Below are 15,230 nucleotides of genomic sequence, written 5' to 3' on the forward strand. Positions count from 1 at the left end.
GAAAGAAGAGAGTGAGAAGCGTGGAAGAAGAGAAATTGTTGCAGAGCAAGACGAGAAAGTGCAACCACTCTGCCCGGTGTGTCAGGGGTATATTCCTCCCCTCTCTTAAACATGACAAAGATTGTAAATCAGTGCAACCACTAGAGGTTGTTAAACATTTGCATATTTTTGATGAATGTGTATTGAAAATATTCTGCTGATTGGTCCGGTAGTATGCGACATTAGGTGGAAAAAGACACTAACAAACAAAACATGATCCCCTCCAAGCTTATACCTGATTAAGAGAAGCAAAATGTTCCAACTTTAAAGAAAAGTAGGGAAGAAATAATTCACAGTAGGCCAAATAAATTACATAAATTCTTGAAATCCATTCAAATACAAACTTTAGCTTCCAGAGTCATTAGAGTATGAGGCTTCAAAATAAAAAAGAGCAATGAAAAAAATGACTTTCTGGGCTTTGCATTTACTGTAGTTAACTGTTGCAAAAACCAGTCTGCAGAAAGAATTTAAAAGAGAGCTTTGTACCTCAGCTATATGATTTGCAATTTGTCAATCTTCTAAATTTCACACAGTGTAAGAAGCATAAAGTTCTCTGAGACTAAGCTTGCACATTATGATCTTTGTGTGTATGTGAAATATTTAAATCATACAGTACCATGCTTTTCAATTTCAATTCAATTCAATTTCACTACGTTTTATTGCCATGAATGTAACAGTACAATATTGCCAAAGTATCATGTAATTATATAAATACATTTCAATAATTAAGCTATAATCAATATTATAACAACAACGACAACAACAATAATAATAATAACAGCAATAATAATCACATAAATATGAAAAAAAAAAATCAGTTAATATAATAAACAACAACAAAACAACGTAGAGAGTGTGTTTAGGTTCCACAGGCTTTTGCTCATGTCCTCACAGGCAGTGATACATTTTGCAGCTATAATCTCACCGTGGTTTTTCTCCCAGTGAAAATTAACTGCACTTTAGCGCTGTCCTGTCCATCCTTTTCAACTATTGGCTGAAAACGAACACGTGACAGTGACGTCGAACCGGAAGTTGTGCAGCCTGAGCGTGTATATTTGTTTACTGCCGCGAGTTCTCTGTCTACATCTCGCCGGGTCTTACGTGAATGAAAACCTTCACAGTTTTCAGCAAAATATCAAAAATAGACAGCGCTTAAGACCGGAAGAGCTACAGCAGTGCGTCTGTAATGTTTATTCCGTTTAAATGGGAAAAGCACCCGCTAACAAGACATGCTAAAGTTGCGCTTTACTAGCCTGCTAGTTTCCAAGGTACCCTTCACGTTACATTGTCATGTGTCAGTGACAGTGTAATCATTTACTCACTTGTACAAAGTGCAACGCTAATTACTACGTATGTGCGCAGGTGCGGTAGTTAGCTCCTTCGGTGAGTTAACGTTTTAGCTTGCTAGTTAGCCAGCTGGTAAAGAAGCTAACATGGGACTAACACAGGACAGGGTGACCTCTCACAAAACGTATCTCAGACGATAAGGTATGAATCCACCCTCTGCCTTCTTATCAAGCCTGTGTAATCGATATTTACAACATAATATGTTGACAACATCTACAGCGGCTCTCTGCCTGCACTCGTCCTCTTGCCCCCAGGGACCAAATGATGATACAGTATGACCAAAGACCCGGTGCATCATGGCATTATCTGAAGTGTATTGGGATCACCAAATACCCCTGCCAAAGCTCGCTCCAGTCCAGGCTAAAGTCACTGTCGCCCTGGTGGCACTTCTGTGCTTCATTAACAGTTATGATGGGGAGTTTGTGTTTGATGATTCAGAAGCAATTGTCAACAACAAGGTACTACTAATCAATTTGATACCCACATACAACTTATTTTAAAAGTTGTTGCACAAAATATCAATTTTACGATGTTGCCTCTGCAGAGTGATGTTCTGCACATTGCAGGGGCAAGAGCATAAACTGATGTTTTGTTTCTGTTCCAGGACTTGAGACCAGCCACCCCCCTGAACAACATCTGGAGCAATGATTTCTGGGGGAGCAACCTGAGCAGCAACTCTAGTCACAAATCCTACCGACCTCTCACTGTCCTTACATTTAGGTAAGGGCAAACTATCCACTGTGTTACCTCACACATTGATGTTTGACCATGGTTCTGATACGTCCATTTCTTCAGCATGGTTTTACTGTTATCTTTGACGCATATTACCTGTGCAGATTGATTAAACGCAGCTTTACCAGCCTTTAGTTGTTACTTTTCGTGGAAACTGTCACGCAAGGATTTCTGGAGGTTTTGTTTCTCAACTTGTTGATAGTGCACAGCAGGGGGTGGAGAAGACTGACCATTGGCACCGTCACTTTGATGTACTACAGCTTTTACTAGGTGAGACCAGGTTGGGTAGTTCCTGGTATTTGAGAGCATCTGCTTTCTGAGTTGCCGCAGCAATAATCTTTACCTGTGTTACTTGGTGTTTGGGCATTCACCTGTCCCTCTGCCTTGTCATCCAGCACACTGACTGGGGCCATAACTGGCCATTCTCTCTCTTGGGCTGGAGGAGAAATAATGGGCATTGGCTCCACTGGTGCAGCTTGGTCAGTTCTGCTAATTTCCTGCCTTGGATGAGGTTGTCTGCAGGGTTCCTCGAAGAGGCTAGATGAGCTGACCTCTCAGCTCTTTGGTTCCTAAGATCCTCTTGCCTGGTCATTCTTTAAAGTGGCCGGATTCTGATGTTAACCATGTTAGCACAGTGATTGGATCAGACCACAGGGTTACTTTGTTGATGGCAAGAGTGAGCTTACTCAGTTGAACTCCATTTAGGAGTTTTCTTCTAACTCAAGGTGTGGAGTGGTGAGTTGGCAAGTTGGATCAAGGTCGTGCAAAGGCATCATGGAAAATGTAGGAAAACCATGGGCTAGTATGCCTTGCAACGTAGAAGGTGGACACTTGCTCAAGAGGTTTCCTTCCTTTCACTCACAATCTTACCACAGGAGCTTGATGCAGTCTTAAGAGTCGCAGGCTTTAATTAACACAACGTTATGACAAAAACTTGTCCTTCTCACACACACAACAACGCTTCTTTTCTTTCCTTTATTTTTCTCCCTGACTTCCTGTTGCAGGCTGAGCTACCTCTTGGCGGGAGGCCTGCACCCTGTCGGCTTCCACGTGCTGAACATCTTCCTCCATGCTGTCATTTCTGCCCTTATGATCGACGTGTTTGCTATCCTGATTGGTGGACTGGCCTATGATGAGAGGGGAGCGATACTGAACCACGCACCCAAGACCTCTCTGCTGGCTGCGCTTTTCTTTGCTGCACATCCAGTTCACACGGAAAGTGTAAGTGGAGTTCAAGTACGACTACTTCAGAACCGCAAACATCAGAATCCTTACATGCTTGGTTCTCACAGTGGGAGAGTAACAGGCTTAGAACATAGTAGATGATAAATGGACTGTACTTATGTTCACACGCACATTTATACACTGATACAGAGGCTGCTACGTAAAGTAAACTGTCAATCAGTCGATGGCTATGCCACTGGGAGCATTGGGGGGTTCACTGTCTTGCCCAAGGACACTTCGACACTTCTTGTAGACTGAGGGAGCTGGGGGATCGAACCACCAACCTTCCGTTTGAAAGATGACCGACTCTACCGCTGAGCAACAGCCGCCCCAGATTGTATGTTTAAACCTTTAATTTATAGTATTAATAACAAAACGCTGGATAAAACAGATTTCTGTGTAAAATCAAAACTTTGCTGAAGAAAATGTCCTTCTTTCATGGAGGAATATTGACTTTGGTTAAAGATCGATCTTTTTTTAACACGATAAGAGACCAACTTATTGTGTTACATACAGTTTATGAAGTCTAAATTTGGTCATTTGCAAATACACATTTTAAAAGCAACAATACAGTAAGACAGATTTAGATCTCTTGTTTGGTAAAAACATATATTTTAAGCTGTAGATTTAGATGAAGTGTGCTCTCAACGCCTGCTCTTGTGTTGAATTTTGAAGAAAACAAGAAAAGATTCAGTGAATTCATTTGAAGCTTTAATCTTCCCCATTTTTTTTGACACTTCCTGTTTAAAACCCAAAAAGTCAGAGATATCTGCGATGGCTGTCTTTGGCCCAAGTTGGCTGCAGTGCACTGAACAATGAACAGAAACAAAAACTCTTGACATCCCACTATTATTGAGTTTACCTTGAATCATAACATTCACAGTAGAGATAGACCGATATGGTTTTTTCAGGGCCGATACCGATACCGATTATTAGTAGTCAAGGAGGCCGATAACCGATATTTGGAGCCGATATTCATTTGCAGTAAAAGTGAAAATATTGGCGTCAAAAGTTTGAATAATACAAACTCCAACACTTAACTTTGTTTAAATGCCTTTAAGCAAATGTTTATTAAACAAACAAACAAAAAGCGCAGGGAGTTCCCAGGGTCAGCAGCATCTCTTATAAAGTTAACTGAAAATTTAAATAAATAAATAAATAACTTCCTGAAGTTTTATAAAGTAAATAAAACAAAGTTAAATAAAATTTGCAAAGAAATGAACTTTTTCTCCTCTCCGCCGTGTGTGTGAGCACTCTGCATGCACAGCTTTCACTTCTGATTGGCTGTTACCCGTGCCATGGCTCGCTAACCAATCGGTGCTGAGGGTGGGACAATGCTGGAGACAGAGTAGTGACTGCAAACAGAGAGGCGCGGCTGCATCAGAGCCAAAATAACCCAGTTTTAAATTGATCTCTTATCGGCCGTCGGATAAAAAACAGGGCAGATGCCGATATGAGTCAAAATGCCGAATATCGGCGCCGATAATGGGCCCAGCCGATAATCTGTCCATCCCTAATTCACAGTATTTAAACCAATGACTCATGACTCAATATTTAGATCAGCTTTGAGCTTGATGTTGTGTCAAGCCCCTATTCTTGTTTTGAACTTGGACAGGGTCAACTGTTTGTGTTTACATCCCCATGAGACAATGCACTGTTTGTGATTTAAGGTTACAAAAAAACTTTTTTAAACTACACGGCCTCCCTGCAGCAGCGCATCATGGTATACTGGAGGTTTTAATACTAAACATACAGCGGTTCCATGCCAAGAACAAAAGCCCTGCCACAGCTGGGAGCGCAGGGCCAAGGTCCGCGCGGTAGCACGGCCCGACTATTAGCTGTGTTGGGATGCTTATTGACCTGCCAGAATATCTGTGTTTTTGCTGTAAAGCCTGGCTGGAAGGCAGCGGTTCGCCCTCTCCGTTCTCTTTAATCATACAGGTCAAGGACTGGGTGAGACCTGGGGGGTGGGAGACAGCAGCCTGTTGGCTTAGGCCTGCTGTATGTATCAAAGCAGGCAACCCCAGGATGCCAACCATACTATACCCACACACTATACAACACACACACACACACAAATAGAGCATGCTGGTAATGAGAGATTCTTCCTTCCTCTGTTAATAAGCCTCCATTTGAAACTGGATGCAAAACAGAATGTGATATGAACAAAGGCTGTAATTCATCAAAGGTTGAGCTTTATGTTAGAGAATAAAAAGAGTATAAATTAACTTGTTTCTTCTTTTCTTTTGTCTCCTCATCTCAATAAGGTGGCTGGCATTGTGGGCCGAGCAGACCTTCTGTGCGCTCTGTTCTTCCAGCTCTCTTTCCTCACCTACTGCAAAGCTTTCAACAGAGGTACCTCACACGTCTATTACTCTTTACGGTGACACTGTGCTGTTCAAAGGACTGTCTGTATGCGCTAATGAATACAGTGCCAGAATCAAACGTTCTGGAGCTGCTTGTTTATAAACTCATCTGTTTGACTTTTGTTAGGCCTCAGCTGTCCATAACCGGCTCTGGCCTTGTCTTTGTGTTCCCAGGAAATGACAGAGATGACAGGTTTTCTGTCCAGTGGGTTGTGGTCAGCCTCTTGCTGTGTGCTGCAGCGATGCTCTGTAAAGAACAAGGAATCACAGTCTTGGTACAAAGTCTTTATTTTTGTTTTTTAAAGCCATTTTGTTGTGTTGTCACATCCAGTAAGAATGTTTTAATGGAGAACCCATCAGCGATATACTTTATGAAGACATGCCATTAAAGTGGTAATCTTAAAGATCTCAGTTTCGTTCTCTTTGGCGGCACCTATGGTTATAAACGGTAATTGCGGGAGCACACTTCCCAGACAGTGTTGCATGTGTGACGTCCACGGTTGGCTCCGGTTGTAACTCTTGATTTTCCTCGCCTTCAGTCGCTTTGCTTTTCAGACTGTTTGCTTCATCTGAGCGTCGAGTTTGTTTCTTTTTCTTTGGATTTTCACTTATTGTTGAAGTTGTATCTGTAGTCATCCATCTTTTCTTTGTTTGTTCAGCCATAGTAGATTACTGTTTATTCAGAATGCTTACAGAGACCGAAAAAGCAGCCGCTTAGCTCCGCCTACCCTCTCTGGCAGACCAACCACTGCTGGCTGATGGAAAACGCGTCACTAACTGGGCGCCGCTTGTGATTTTTTTCGTGAAAGTCGCCACAGACACCCAGTCTGTAACACTGCAAATGCAAAGGCTTTCATCAGTGGCTCAACCACCATTGTGTTACCTCATTTGGCGACAGATAGAGACTTTACAAACATTTATTTGAAAGAAAATCTTCGAGATGATCACTTTAATGGGATGTCTTCTTGTTCTCTTGCTTTTGTGAAGATGTCGTTGTCATGTTTATCATATGCATGATGTTTAGTAAGTTAAGTGTGTGTTTTGGTCAGCGGAAGTGGTTATGGCCGCTTCAATGACGTCACCATCGTAAGATGCCAGCGCCTATCACAGGGGCTATTTTGGCATCACTTTCGTACAATGGGAGCAGATGGAGATGCGTCATCCATCTATATATACAGTCATTGGGATAAACACACACGTTTTAGTTTTCGTCCACACACGAGGGAGATTTATTATCAATTTTTTTTGTTTTGTTAGAAGAAAACAGACTTAAAAGTCCCAAATAATAACAAGTATGATTGTTAATTGTTTATATGTATATGAAAACACTGCTGTCTGTCAGTCCTCCATCTACTAAATTCAGATATCTTAAAGTCAGAAGAGGAAACAGGGCTGAGTGAAGGCCAGGCCTTGACCTCATTTTCATTCCTATGTTGCACCAATGAACACATTAGAGCTGCTCAATTAATCGAATTTTGGCTTCCAACGATTATTAAAACAAATAATCGAGTGAAAACGATTATTTTGTCGCGCTCCGTTTCGCAATGACGCTCTCGTTTTGTCCTGTGATGTAAATCCAGCGCACCCCTTTCCCTCAGCAGTTACCCTTTCCCCGCCCACACTCACTCGCCGGGCTGTAGTGGCGTGTAGTTCAGTCCGAGCCGAGGTGATGTACAGAGAGCCTTTGGTCAACAAGAAAGCTAAAAGTCATTCCTTTGGTTTCAAAGAGTCTGACGAGGAGCAGCAAAACTGTGTGTGTCTGCACCACAAAGGAGCACGACCAGTTTGTTTAATCACCTGAAATTCAATCACCAAGTTGCCTGTGACTTATATATTATTCATTTATATATTATATAATTTATCATTTTAGACGTTTTTCAGTTGAATAATACAAGAAAATACTCTGTGAAAGACCCCTTTTAAGAAAAAGATACATATATGGTTGCTGTTCCAAAGAGTAATCCTTTTCAATAATCTTGATCTCAATTATTGATTTATGGTTTTTGCCGTAATCTTCGCAGCCCTAGAACATGTATACGTTTCTTTAAACAACTTTTTTTTTCTCTGCTAAGATGTGTTCCCTAGAATCATGTTTTGAGTGGAGTAAATTTTAAATTTGTCATAATATGATATAATACTGTTACCGCGAAAAGCAAAAAACATACTGTGATATAAATTTTCGGTCGTATCGCCCACCTCTAATTGGGCCAAACTCGAGTCTAGGTATCGAATTCTGTATCGGAAAGGAAAAACTGTTGGATTGGAGCTACAGATGTATTTTTCTGCTGACCTATATACATTTAAAATGTAATTTCCACACCCTCCTCTGTGTGTATTCCTTCAGGGTGTGAATGCAGCCTTTGATGTCCTCCTGATCTGTAATGTTAATGTGTATGAACTCAGCCAGAGGCTACTCCTTAGGAAGAATCCACTGGATGTGAGTAACAGTTCACACACCCTCCCCCTCTTCTCTGTCATAAATTATGCACTCCGTTGTGTGATTAATGTCAGATCACATGCTTCGTCTTTGTAAAGCAATAGGAGTTTTAGTTCATTGTGATCATGTGATAACCAACGCGCATTTGTGGTGATATTCTTCCTGACAGGTGAGTGAGATATTCCGAACAGGGTTGCTTACCCGGTTGGCGCTGATGGGTCTTGGAGGACTCTCGATGCTCTATGCACGCTGGAGGATCATGGGAACGGGACCGCCGGCGTTCACTGAAGTCGACAACCCCGCCTCTTTTGAAGACAGCATATTTCTTAGAGTGAGTAAGACTTTTGTTGTTATTTACTCTGAGCTGCAACGCAACAAAAATCAAGTCCATCATTTTTTAAACATCACTTCATTCACATTTTGAACTGCTTTTCTTCCCTCATCGCCCCCCTGTTCTCTCCCATCCCGCACCCCTTCCTGTTCCTCTTTGATTGGCAGATTGTGAACTATAATTACTACTACTCTCTGAATGCCTGGCTGCTGCTGTGTCCCTGGTGGCTGTGTTTTGATTGGTCCATGGGCTGTGTGCCTCTCATTAAGTCAGCCACTGATTGGAGGATGGTGTGGCTGCTGCTGCTCTGGTGCGTCCTGATAGGCTTGATAAGTCAAGCCTTATGCTCGCAGGACAGCCAGAGGAGGAGGTAAGAAAGCACAGCCATCTCTTCCACTCAATAAGAAGTACATACTGGCCTCTATAGACTCGGACTTGATTATGAAAATGGTGTCTTACCCACTGCAGTGTGACCACAGAATAGTCTCGATTGAGTTTTAAATTCTCTGTTGGCTCACAGAGAAAGTTTCCTGACTTTTTGAGAGTTTTATTGAGCCTAAATTTCCTCCCCAGACTTCAATGTACATGTATATAATCCTTTGGACCGTTTCTGTGCCCTCTTCCTCCCCCTGGCAGGACTCTGACCTTGGGTCTGGTGCTGCTGGTGGTCCCCTTTCTGCCGGCCTGTAACATATTTTTCAGAGTGGGCTTCGTCATTGCTGAGAGAGTGCTGTACCTCTCTTCGGCTGGCTACTGCTTACTGCTGGCGTACTCCCTGGGACACTGCTGCTGCCGCTGGTCCAAACACAAGGTAGGGCTTAATCATACTGGAAATATCCCACCAAAATAAAGGACACACCCTGCTGAACATTTAGCATCCAGCAAAGACGCAACCCTGTGTCCTTCCTGTTCCTAACAGCCTTAAGAGTCACACTGTCCTGTTTTTAAACTCTTCTATTTAACCACCTGTTCATGCAGCTTTGATGATTCAGGAAGTCAGTGACGCAGAGCAGGGACTGAGAAATGAAACACTCCTATAAAGATATGATAACAGCAGGTGGTGTCCTCATGCTACATAGATCCATTTTAAGTGCATTAACTGAGTCACAGGGAGTTTATTCTTAAAGACCAGCTCCAGTCATGTTTTAAGACATATAAAATGCTCTGCTTGAAATAAGAAATTATGTTTTTTCTGCAACATGTAAAAATCCTCCCAAGGCATCTCCAACTTCTCCCTCATTAAAAATTCCCAAATCTGCAAAGTCCCCGCCCACTTAGCAGATTTCCAGTCGCCCCCTCCGTCACGCACCCATTTCTCTCTGATTTTTTATGTCCCTCGGAGACAAATGAAGGCTCACCGTTTCTCCTTTTATAAAATTACAGCCAAAAACAAAACACATCTCTGCCATCGTTTGGTGGCGACTTGTTGAAACTTAGCTCGCTTGAAATTTAGTAATTAGTAGTAATAACGTTAATGATATAAGCTGAAAGATTTCAGTATTACAGACTGGGTGTCTGGTGCGACATTCACTGAAAGTGGCGCCCAGTTAGTGATGTGTTTTCCATCAGCCAGCAGTGGTTGGTCTGCCAGAGAGGGTAGGCGGAGCTAAGCGGCTGCTTTTCCGGTCTCTGCAATTGTTGCGAGTAAACAGTAATCTACTATGGCTGAACAAACAAAGAAAAGATGGATGACTACAGATACAACTTCAACAATAAGTGAAAATCCAAAGAAAAAGAAACAAACTCGACGCTCAGATGAAGCAAACAGTCTAAAAAGGAAAGCGACCGTCAGCGAGGAAAATCGAGAGTTACAACCGGAGGCAACCGTGGACGTCACACATGCAGCACTGTCTGGATATCTGGGAAGTGTGCTTCTGCACATGATGATATGCATAGCGCCCCATCCATTAACGAGATTGGCTCCTTAGGTTTGTGACGTCTCAAACCTACCAATCTGAAAACGTGTTGTTCAGCCTGTCCTTGGTACTCTGCAGTTTAAAAGCAGACAGGCCCAGCCATGGAGATGACTGCTGATGTTGTCCCTGAAATGTCTTGTAGCACATGAAGAACACCACATGGAGATGTTTACAAGGTTAAACATTTGATTTTCACTTTAAAGTTTGACATTTTCCTCTTTTTTTTGTCGTTTGTTTTCTCTTTCTCATTCCAGAAGCTGCTGTGTGTGTCCGTGTTCGCGCTGTTGTGTGTGTATGTAGCTCGCTGTGCTCTCCGCAGTCACCAGTGGCGGTCAGAGCAAAGCCTCTTCACCAGCGCCCTGTCTGTCTGTCCGCTCAATGCCAAGGTAAAGATCAGTGTTTGTGTGTTTCTCTGCGACGTTAAACTGCAGTCGCACTCTGATGACTCTCGTGTTGATTCCTCAGGTGCATTATAATGTAGGTAAGAACCTGGCTGACAAAGGGAACACCACCACTGCCATTAAATATTACAGAGAGGCAGTCAGGTATGTCTTACGGCAAGCTTTAGCATCAAATATAATGATGTATGTGAAGGCTGAGTCATGCTAACTGCAGTAATCTGCGGCTTTCAGGCTTCATCCGTCCTACGTCCACGCGATGAACAACCTGGGGAATATCCTGAAGGAGAGGAACGAACTGATCGAAGCAGAGCAGCTGTTGGCTAAAGCTGTTTCTATTCAGTACGTCACCCAGCACATAATTACAACTGCACCTTTCACTGCACACCGACGACCATGTCATTGAGCTAATTCCAACAGCAGATATCTTGGAAAAGCTCCCCTACTGGTATCCTTATATTTTTTTTTTAAATGCATGCAGGCCTGACTTTGCTGCAGCCTGGATGAATCTGGGAATCGTTCAGAACAGCCTGCAGAAGTTTGAGGAAGCAGAGACGAGCTACTGGAACGCCATCCGTTTCCGGAAGAAATACCCGGACTGCTACTACAACCTCGGACGCTTGGTAAGTCTCCAGGTGCTGCTTTTATGAATTAGAGGGGAAGTATGCTTTAACAAGGAGAATTAAGTGCATCCTAAAATTCATACCAGATTTTGGCTATACAGAGAATTTTGTAACACTTTGTTCTCTCTTGTCACGACAGTACGCCGACCAGAACAGACACGTTGACGCCCTGAATGCGTGGAGGAATGCAACCGTGCTAAAACCTGACCATAGCCTGGCTTGGAACAACATGGTTATCCTGCTGGACAACACCGGTATGAACAGAATACACACACACAAAGATACTCACTCCACTTTATTTATACAGCACCTTTCATATGAACATGCAGCCCAAAGTTCTTCAAAGTACAAGAATGAAAAGAGTCAAAATAATCACACACAAAAAAAAAAATACATTTAAGGTTGTAATCTCGAAGATCTCGTTTTGTTCTCTTTGGCGGCACCAAATATCCCAGATATCCAGACAGTGCTGCATGTGTGACGTCCACGGTTGGCTCCGGTTGTAACTCTTGATTTTCCTCGCTGACGGTCGCTTTCCTTTTTAGACTGTTTGCTTCATCTGAGCGTCGAGTTTGTTTCTTTAATCAGTTGTATCTGTAGTCATCAATCTTTTCTTTGTTTGTTCAGCCATAGTAGATTACTTTTTACTCACAACACTTGCAGAGACAAACAGCCGCTTAGCTCCGCCTACCCTCTCTGGCAGACCAACCACTGCTGGCTGATGGAAAACGTGTCACTAACTGGGCACCGCTTGTGATTTTTTTCTGTGAAAGTCGCCACAGACAGCCAGTCTGTGATACTGCAAATGCAAAGGCTTTCATTAGCAGACCTGCTAACCTGTACGCATTTTCACATCAAAGAACGCTGGTATGATTTGTCACGCAAAAAGTGATGCCTTGTGAGTTTGACCAATTGTGCAGTACTCGAGTCTAACTTTCTATAATCCGGTGGCCAAATATGTCTATTTTTGGCCAAACACATGTACGTGAGCTGGACATTTTTTCAGCACATGGAGCTACAAAAAAAAGATTGGTTACTCATTCGGTGATGGATAAGTGACTCAACAGATGTTTATTTCAATGAAAATCTTTGAGATTATTACATTAACTTTATTAATAAAGCACCTTTCATATCAACATGCGGCCCAAAGTTCTTCAAAGAACAAGAATTAAAAAGCACAGACAAAACAGAGCTTAGAAATAAAACACATTTCAATAAAAAATTGTCACAAAAAGTCAATAAACATCAACACAAATAATATGAAAACCTAAAAAATAACTACAATGTCTTAAAAACTGAGGCCAAAATTTACAAACTTAAATTGGAAAAAAAAGATATGTCTTAAGGTTTCTGGACTCTGTAGATACATAAGAACAATTATTTTATTAGCAAGAACTTCACCTTAAGATTTGAATCTGCTCTTAAAAAGATTTAAAGGTCTTTTTTCAACTCAACCCAGTTATACCATCGCCACAAACATAAGGCCGTTTTTTATGTATGATGTGACCCTGTCAGTCACTGTCGGTGTCTATAGTGCTGTGTGACACTGTTCCAAAATGTTTAATAATAATGATCATTATTATCCGCACAGATTTGTGAATGTTGGTCACTTTGGTTTAAAGACCTCTGCGTCCTGTGTTCATCTCGCTCCAGCATTAACAGCCAAGAAAGCCAGCGTTTGTTATTGTGGAGAAGCAGGAAATCTAAATGGCCAACAAGATTAGACCGGAAGAGCAGGAATCAGTAATGCTTGAAATTTATGTATTAAAGCTTTGTGTTGTGAGTTTTGAAGGCACTCTTCCCTGCCGTGTGGAGAATGCTCTGATTTCCAAACGCTCGAGCCGTTTTGTCAGAAGCTGCTCCCGCGGGGGCGGAGTCTCCCAGGAGGGCACTGGAACTGTCCAATCAGGGCCCAGTATGTTCCTGATCAAACGTGGGCAAGCACAGCCAGAACAGCGCCCCCTCAGAGTCCCCCCACCCGCGTTTGTTCCCCAAATCTGACAGAAATAATTCTACCCCTCTCTCCGCAGCTCCCCGGCAAACAACAAAAAGAGGGAAAAGAAGAACAATAGGTGTCATTTTCAAATAGAAAGAATCTGGATTATTCTTTTCTCTTTAGTGTTCACCCCCCTCCCTCTTTTGTTTTGTCCATTACACAGACAAAAGGCAGAATCAGTGCAGATCTCGCAGACACAGTCACACGTGCAGTCACATGTTGGCAAGCTGTGTCTGAAGGGCAGCGGCCATGACTCAGGACATGACTGTCATTGTCTGTCTGTCTATCTGTCTGCCTGTCTGTCTCCCTCTTTCTCCATTTCTGGCCAGACATCAGACGGGTGTGAGATCAATAACCCAGTGGGCCTTGTGTTCAACCTTAATTAGGAGACTAAACCGCTCCTCCATGTGTGGAGAGGGAAAAACTCTGCTCTAGACACTGCTGACGAATAAAGCGAGCAGTCAGATTCTCTCTAAAGCAGCGGCTGTATCTTTGTGTTTGAATTTAAACACATTTTTTTGCACTACATTTTGGTCAAACTGAAGCTCGTTTGTGTGCATGTATCTCTTAATAAATGCCTGACCTTCTTTGTACGTGTCTTTTTATTGTTCTGTCTTCAAGGTAACTTGGGTCAAGCTGAGCTTATCGGCCGCGAGGCTCTGAGGCTCATCCCGAACGACCACACGATCATGTTTTCACTGGCCAACGTCCTGGGGAAGTTACAGAAATACAAGGTCAGTCTGTGCTTTAACATTTCTACTCTTAAGTGTAATTTAATGTGCATGTTTCTGATTTTAATTCTTACAAATTCCTCCTCGTCTAAGACACAGTAATACCTTTTTTTTCTCCCCTCAGGAGTCAGAGGGCTTCTTCCTCCATGCTCTTCGGATCAACCCTAAATCTGCCAGTTGCCATGGCAATTTAGGTAAGCTACTGCAACTTTCACAGAGTTCACAACAGAGTCAGAAGCTACAAGAATAACTGTGCGTGCTAGCAGAGGCATTATAGTGCAGCCCGCATGACCCACATTAAACACACTAACTGAAAGAATTAGCATGGTCTCTGAGCTCTTCTGTTTTCCCCCCTCAGCTGTGCTGTATCATCGCTGGGGAAAGCTGGAGCTGGCAAAGAAACACTACGAGCTGTCTCTAAAGTTGGACCCCGAGGCTCCGGGGACCAGAGAGAACTATAACATGCTGCGACGCAAACTGGACCAGCTTAAACGCCACACACCCTGAGGGAGCCTTTGTGGTCCCCCGCCAGCCGTGCAACACATTTTTCCATTGTTCCACTTTGTATTGTTTTATCTCACTAATGCTGGCTTTGTACCATTTGGAAATAAAGACCATGATCTGTGTATCAGGCTTTCTGTCCTTTTAGAACAAAAGGGTAAAGTTATCTAATTAGATTTCCTGGGTGTTAGATGCGTCTGGTGCAGGTGTGCGGGACGCCTGTGCTTGTTACACGGTCGTCCGCACTGTGCTGTTTTGTTACTTCGCTCGAGGGCCATGTGGAACTGATCCACAGTGAACCCCATCCTCTTTTCATCTCTGACCCTGTGTTGTGTCAGCTGGACCGAGCACCACGCATGTGTGGATCCAGAGAATCTGTTGTAAAATCTATTTGATTTATTTGGCTCCTTTTCAAGAGTTCGAAATGTTCCTAAACTCGAAAGCTTTAAATGTGTCGTTTATGTTTATAAGTCCGCAAGAGGCATCAGCTGGGTACGCCTGACCGCTGATTATATTACCATGTTTGTTTTTGAATGCCCTTCTCTTTTGTTCCTGGGCGAGATGCCACTCTGAGGTTCAAACTCCCCTT

General features: G+C 42.8%; 1 protein-coding gene across 2 annotated transcripts; it reads left to right on the top strand.

Moving 5' to 3' along the window:
* The first annotated feature begins 1,118 nt into the window (after positions 1 to 1,118).
* tmtc4 (transmembrane O-mannosyltransferase targeting cadherins 4) lies at positions 1,119 to 14,747 on the top strand. 2 transcript variants are annotated; one of them, XM_069663169.1, is made up of 18 exons: positions 1,119 to 1,527; positions 1,606 to 1,844; positions 1,991 to 2,106; positions 3,123 to 3,339; positions 5,610 to 5,697; positions 5,883 to 5,983; positions 8,053 to 8,145; positions 8,315 to 8,476; positions 8,644 to 8,846; positions 9,113 to 9,287; positions 10,647 to 10,778; positions 10,858 to 10,937; positions 11,025 to 11,132; positions 11,272 to 11,413; positions 11,553 to 11,667; positions 14,031 to 14,143; positions 14,265 to 14,334; positions 14,499 to 14,747. In XM_069663169.1, the coding sequence occupies exons 2-18, from the start codon at positions 1,683 to 1,685 to the stop codon at positions 14,645 to 14,647; spliced, it is 2,226 nt and encodes a 741-aa protein (XP_069519270.1). In that variant the 5' UTR covers positions 1,119 to 1,527; positions 1,606 to 1,682; the 3' UTR covers positions 14,648 to 14,747. The 2 variants fall into 2 exon arrangements, with proteins under 2 accessions (XP_069519270.1, XP_069519271.1); XM_069663170.1 differs by having other exon boundaries at positions 1,641 to 1,844.
* The last annotated feature ends 483 nt before the right edge of the window (positions 14,748 to 15,230 follow it).

Source organism: Semicossyphus pulcher, unplaced genomic scaffold (assembly GCF_022749685.1).
Source record: "Semicossyphus pulcher isolate SPU_LCO1_2020_fin unplaced genomic scaffold, fSemPul1.0.p SCAF_15, whole genome shotgun sequence".
NCBI lineage: Eukaryota > Metazoa > Chordata > Actinopteri > Labriformes > Labridae > Semicossyphus > Semicossyphus pulcher.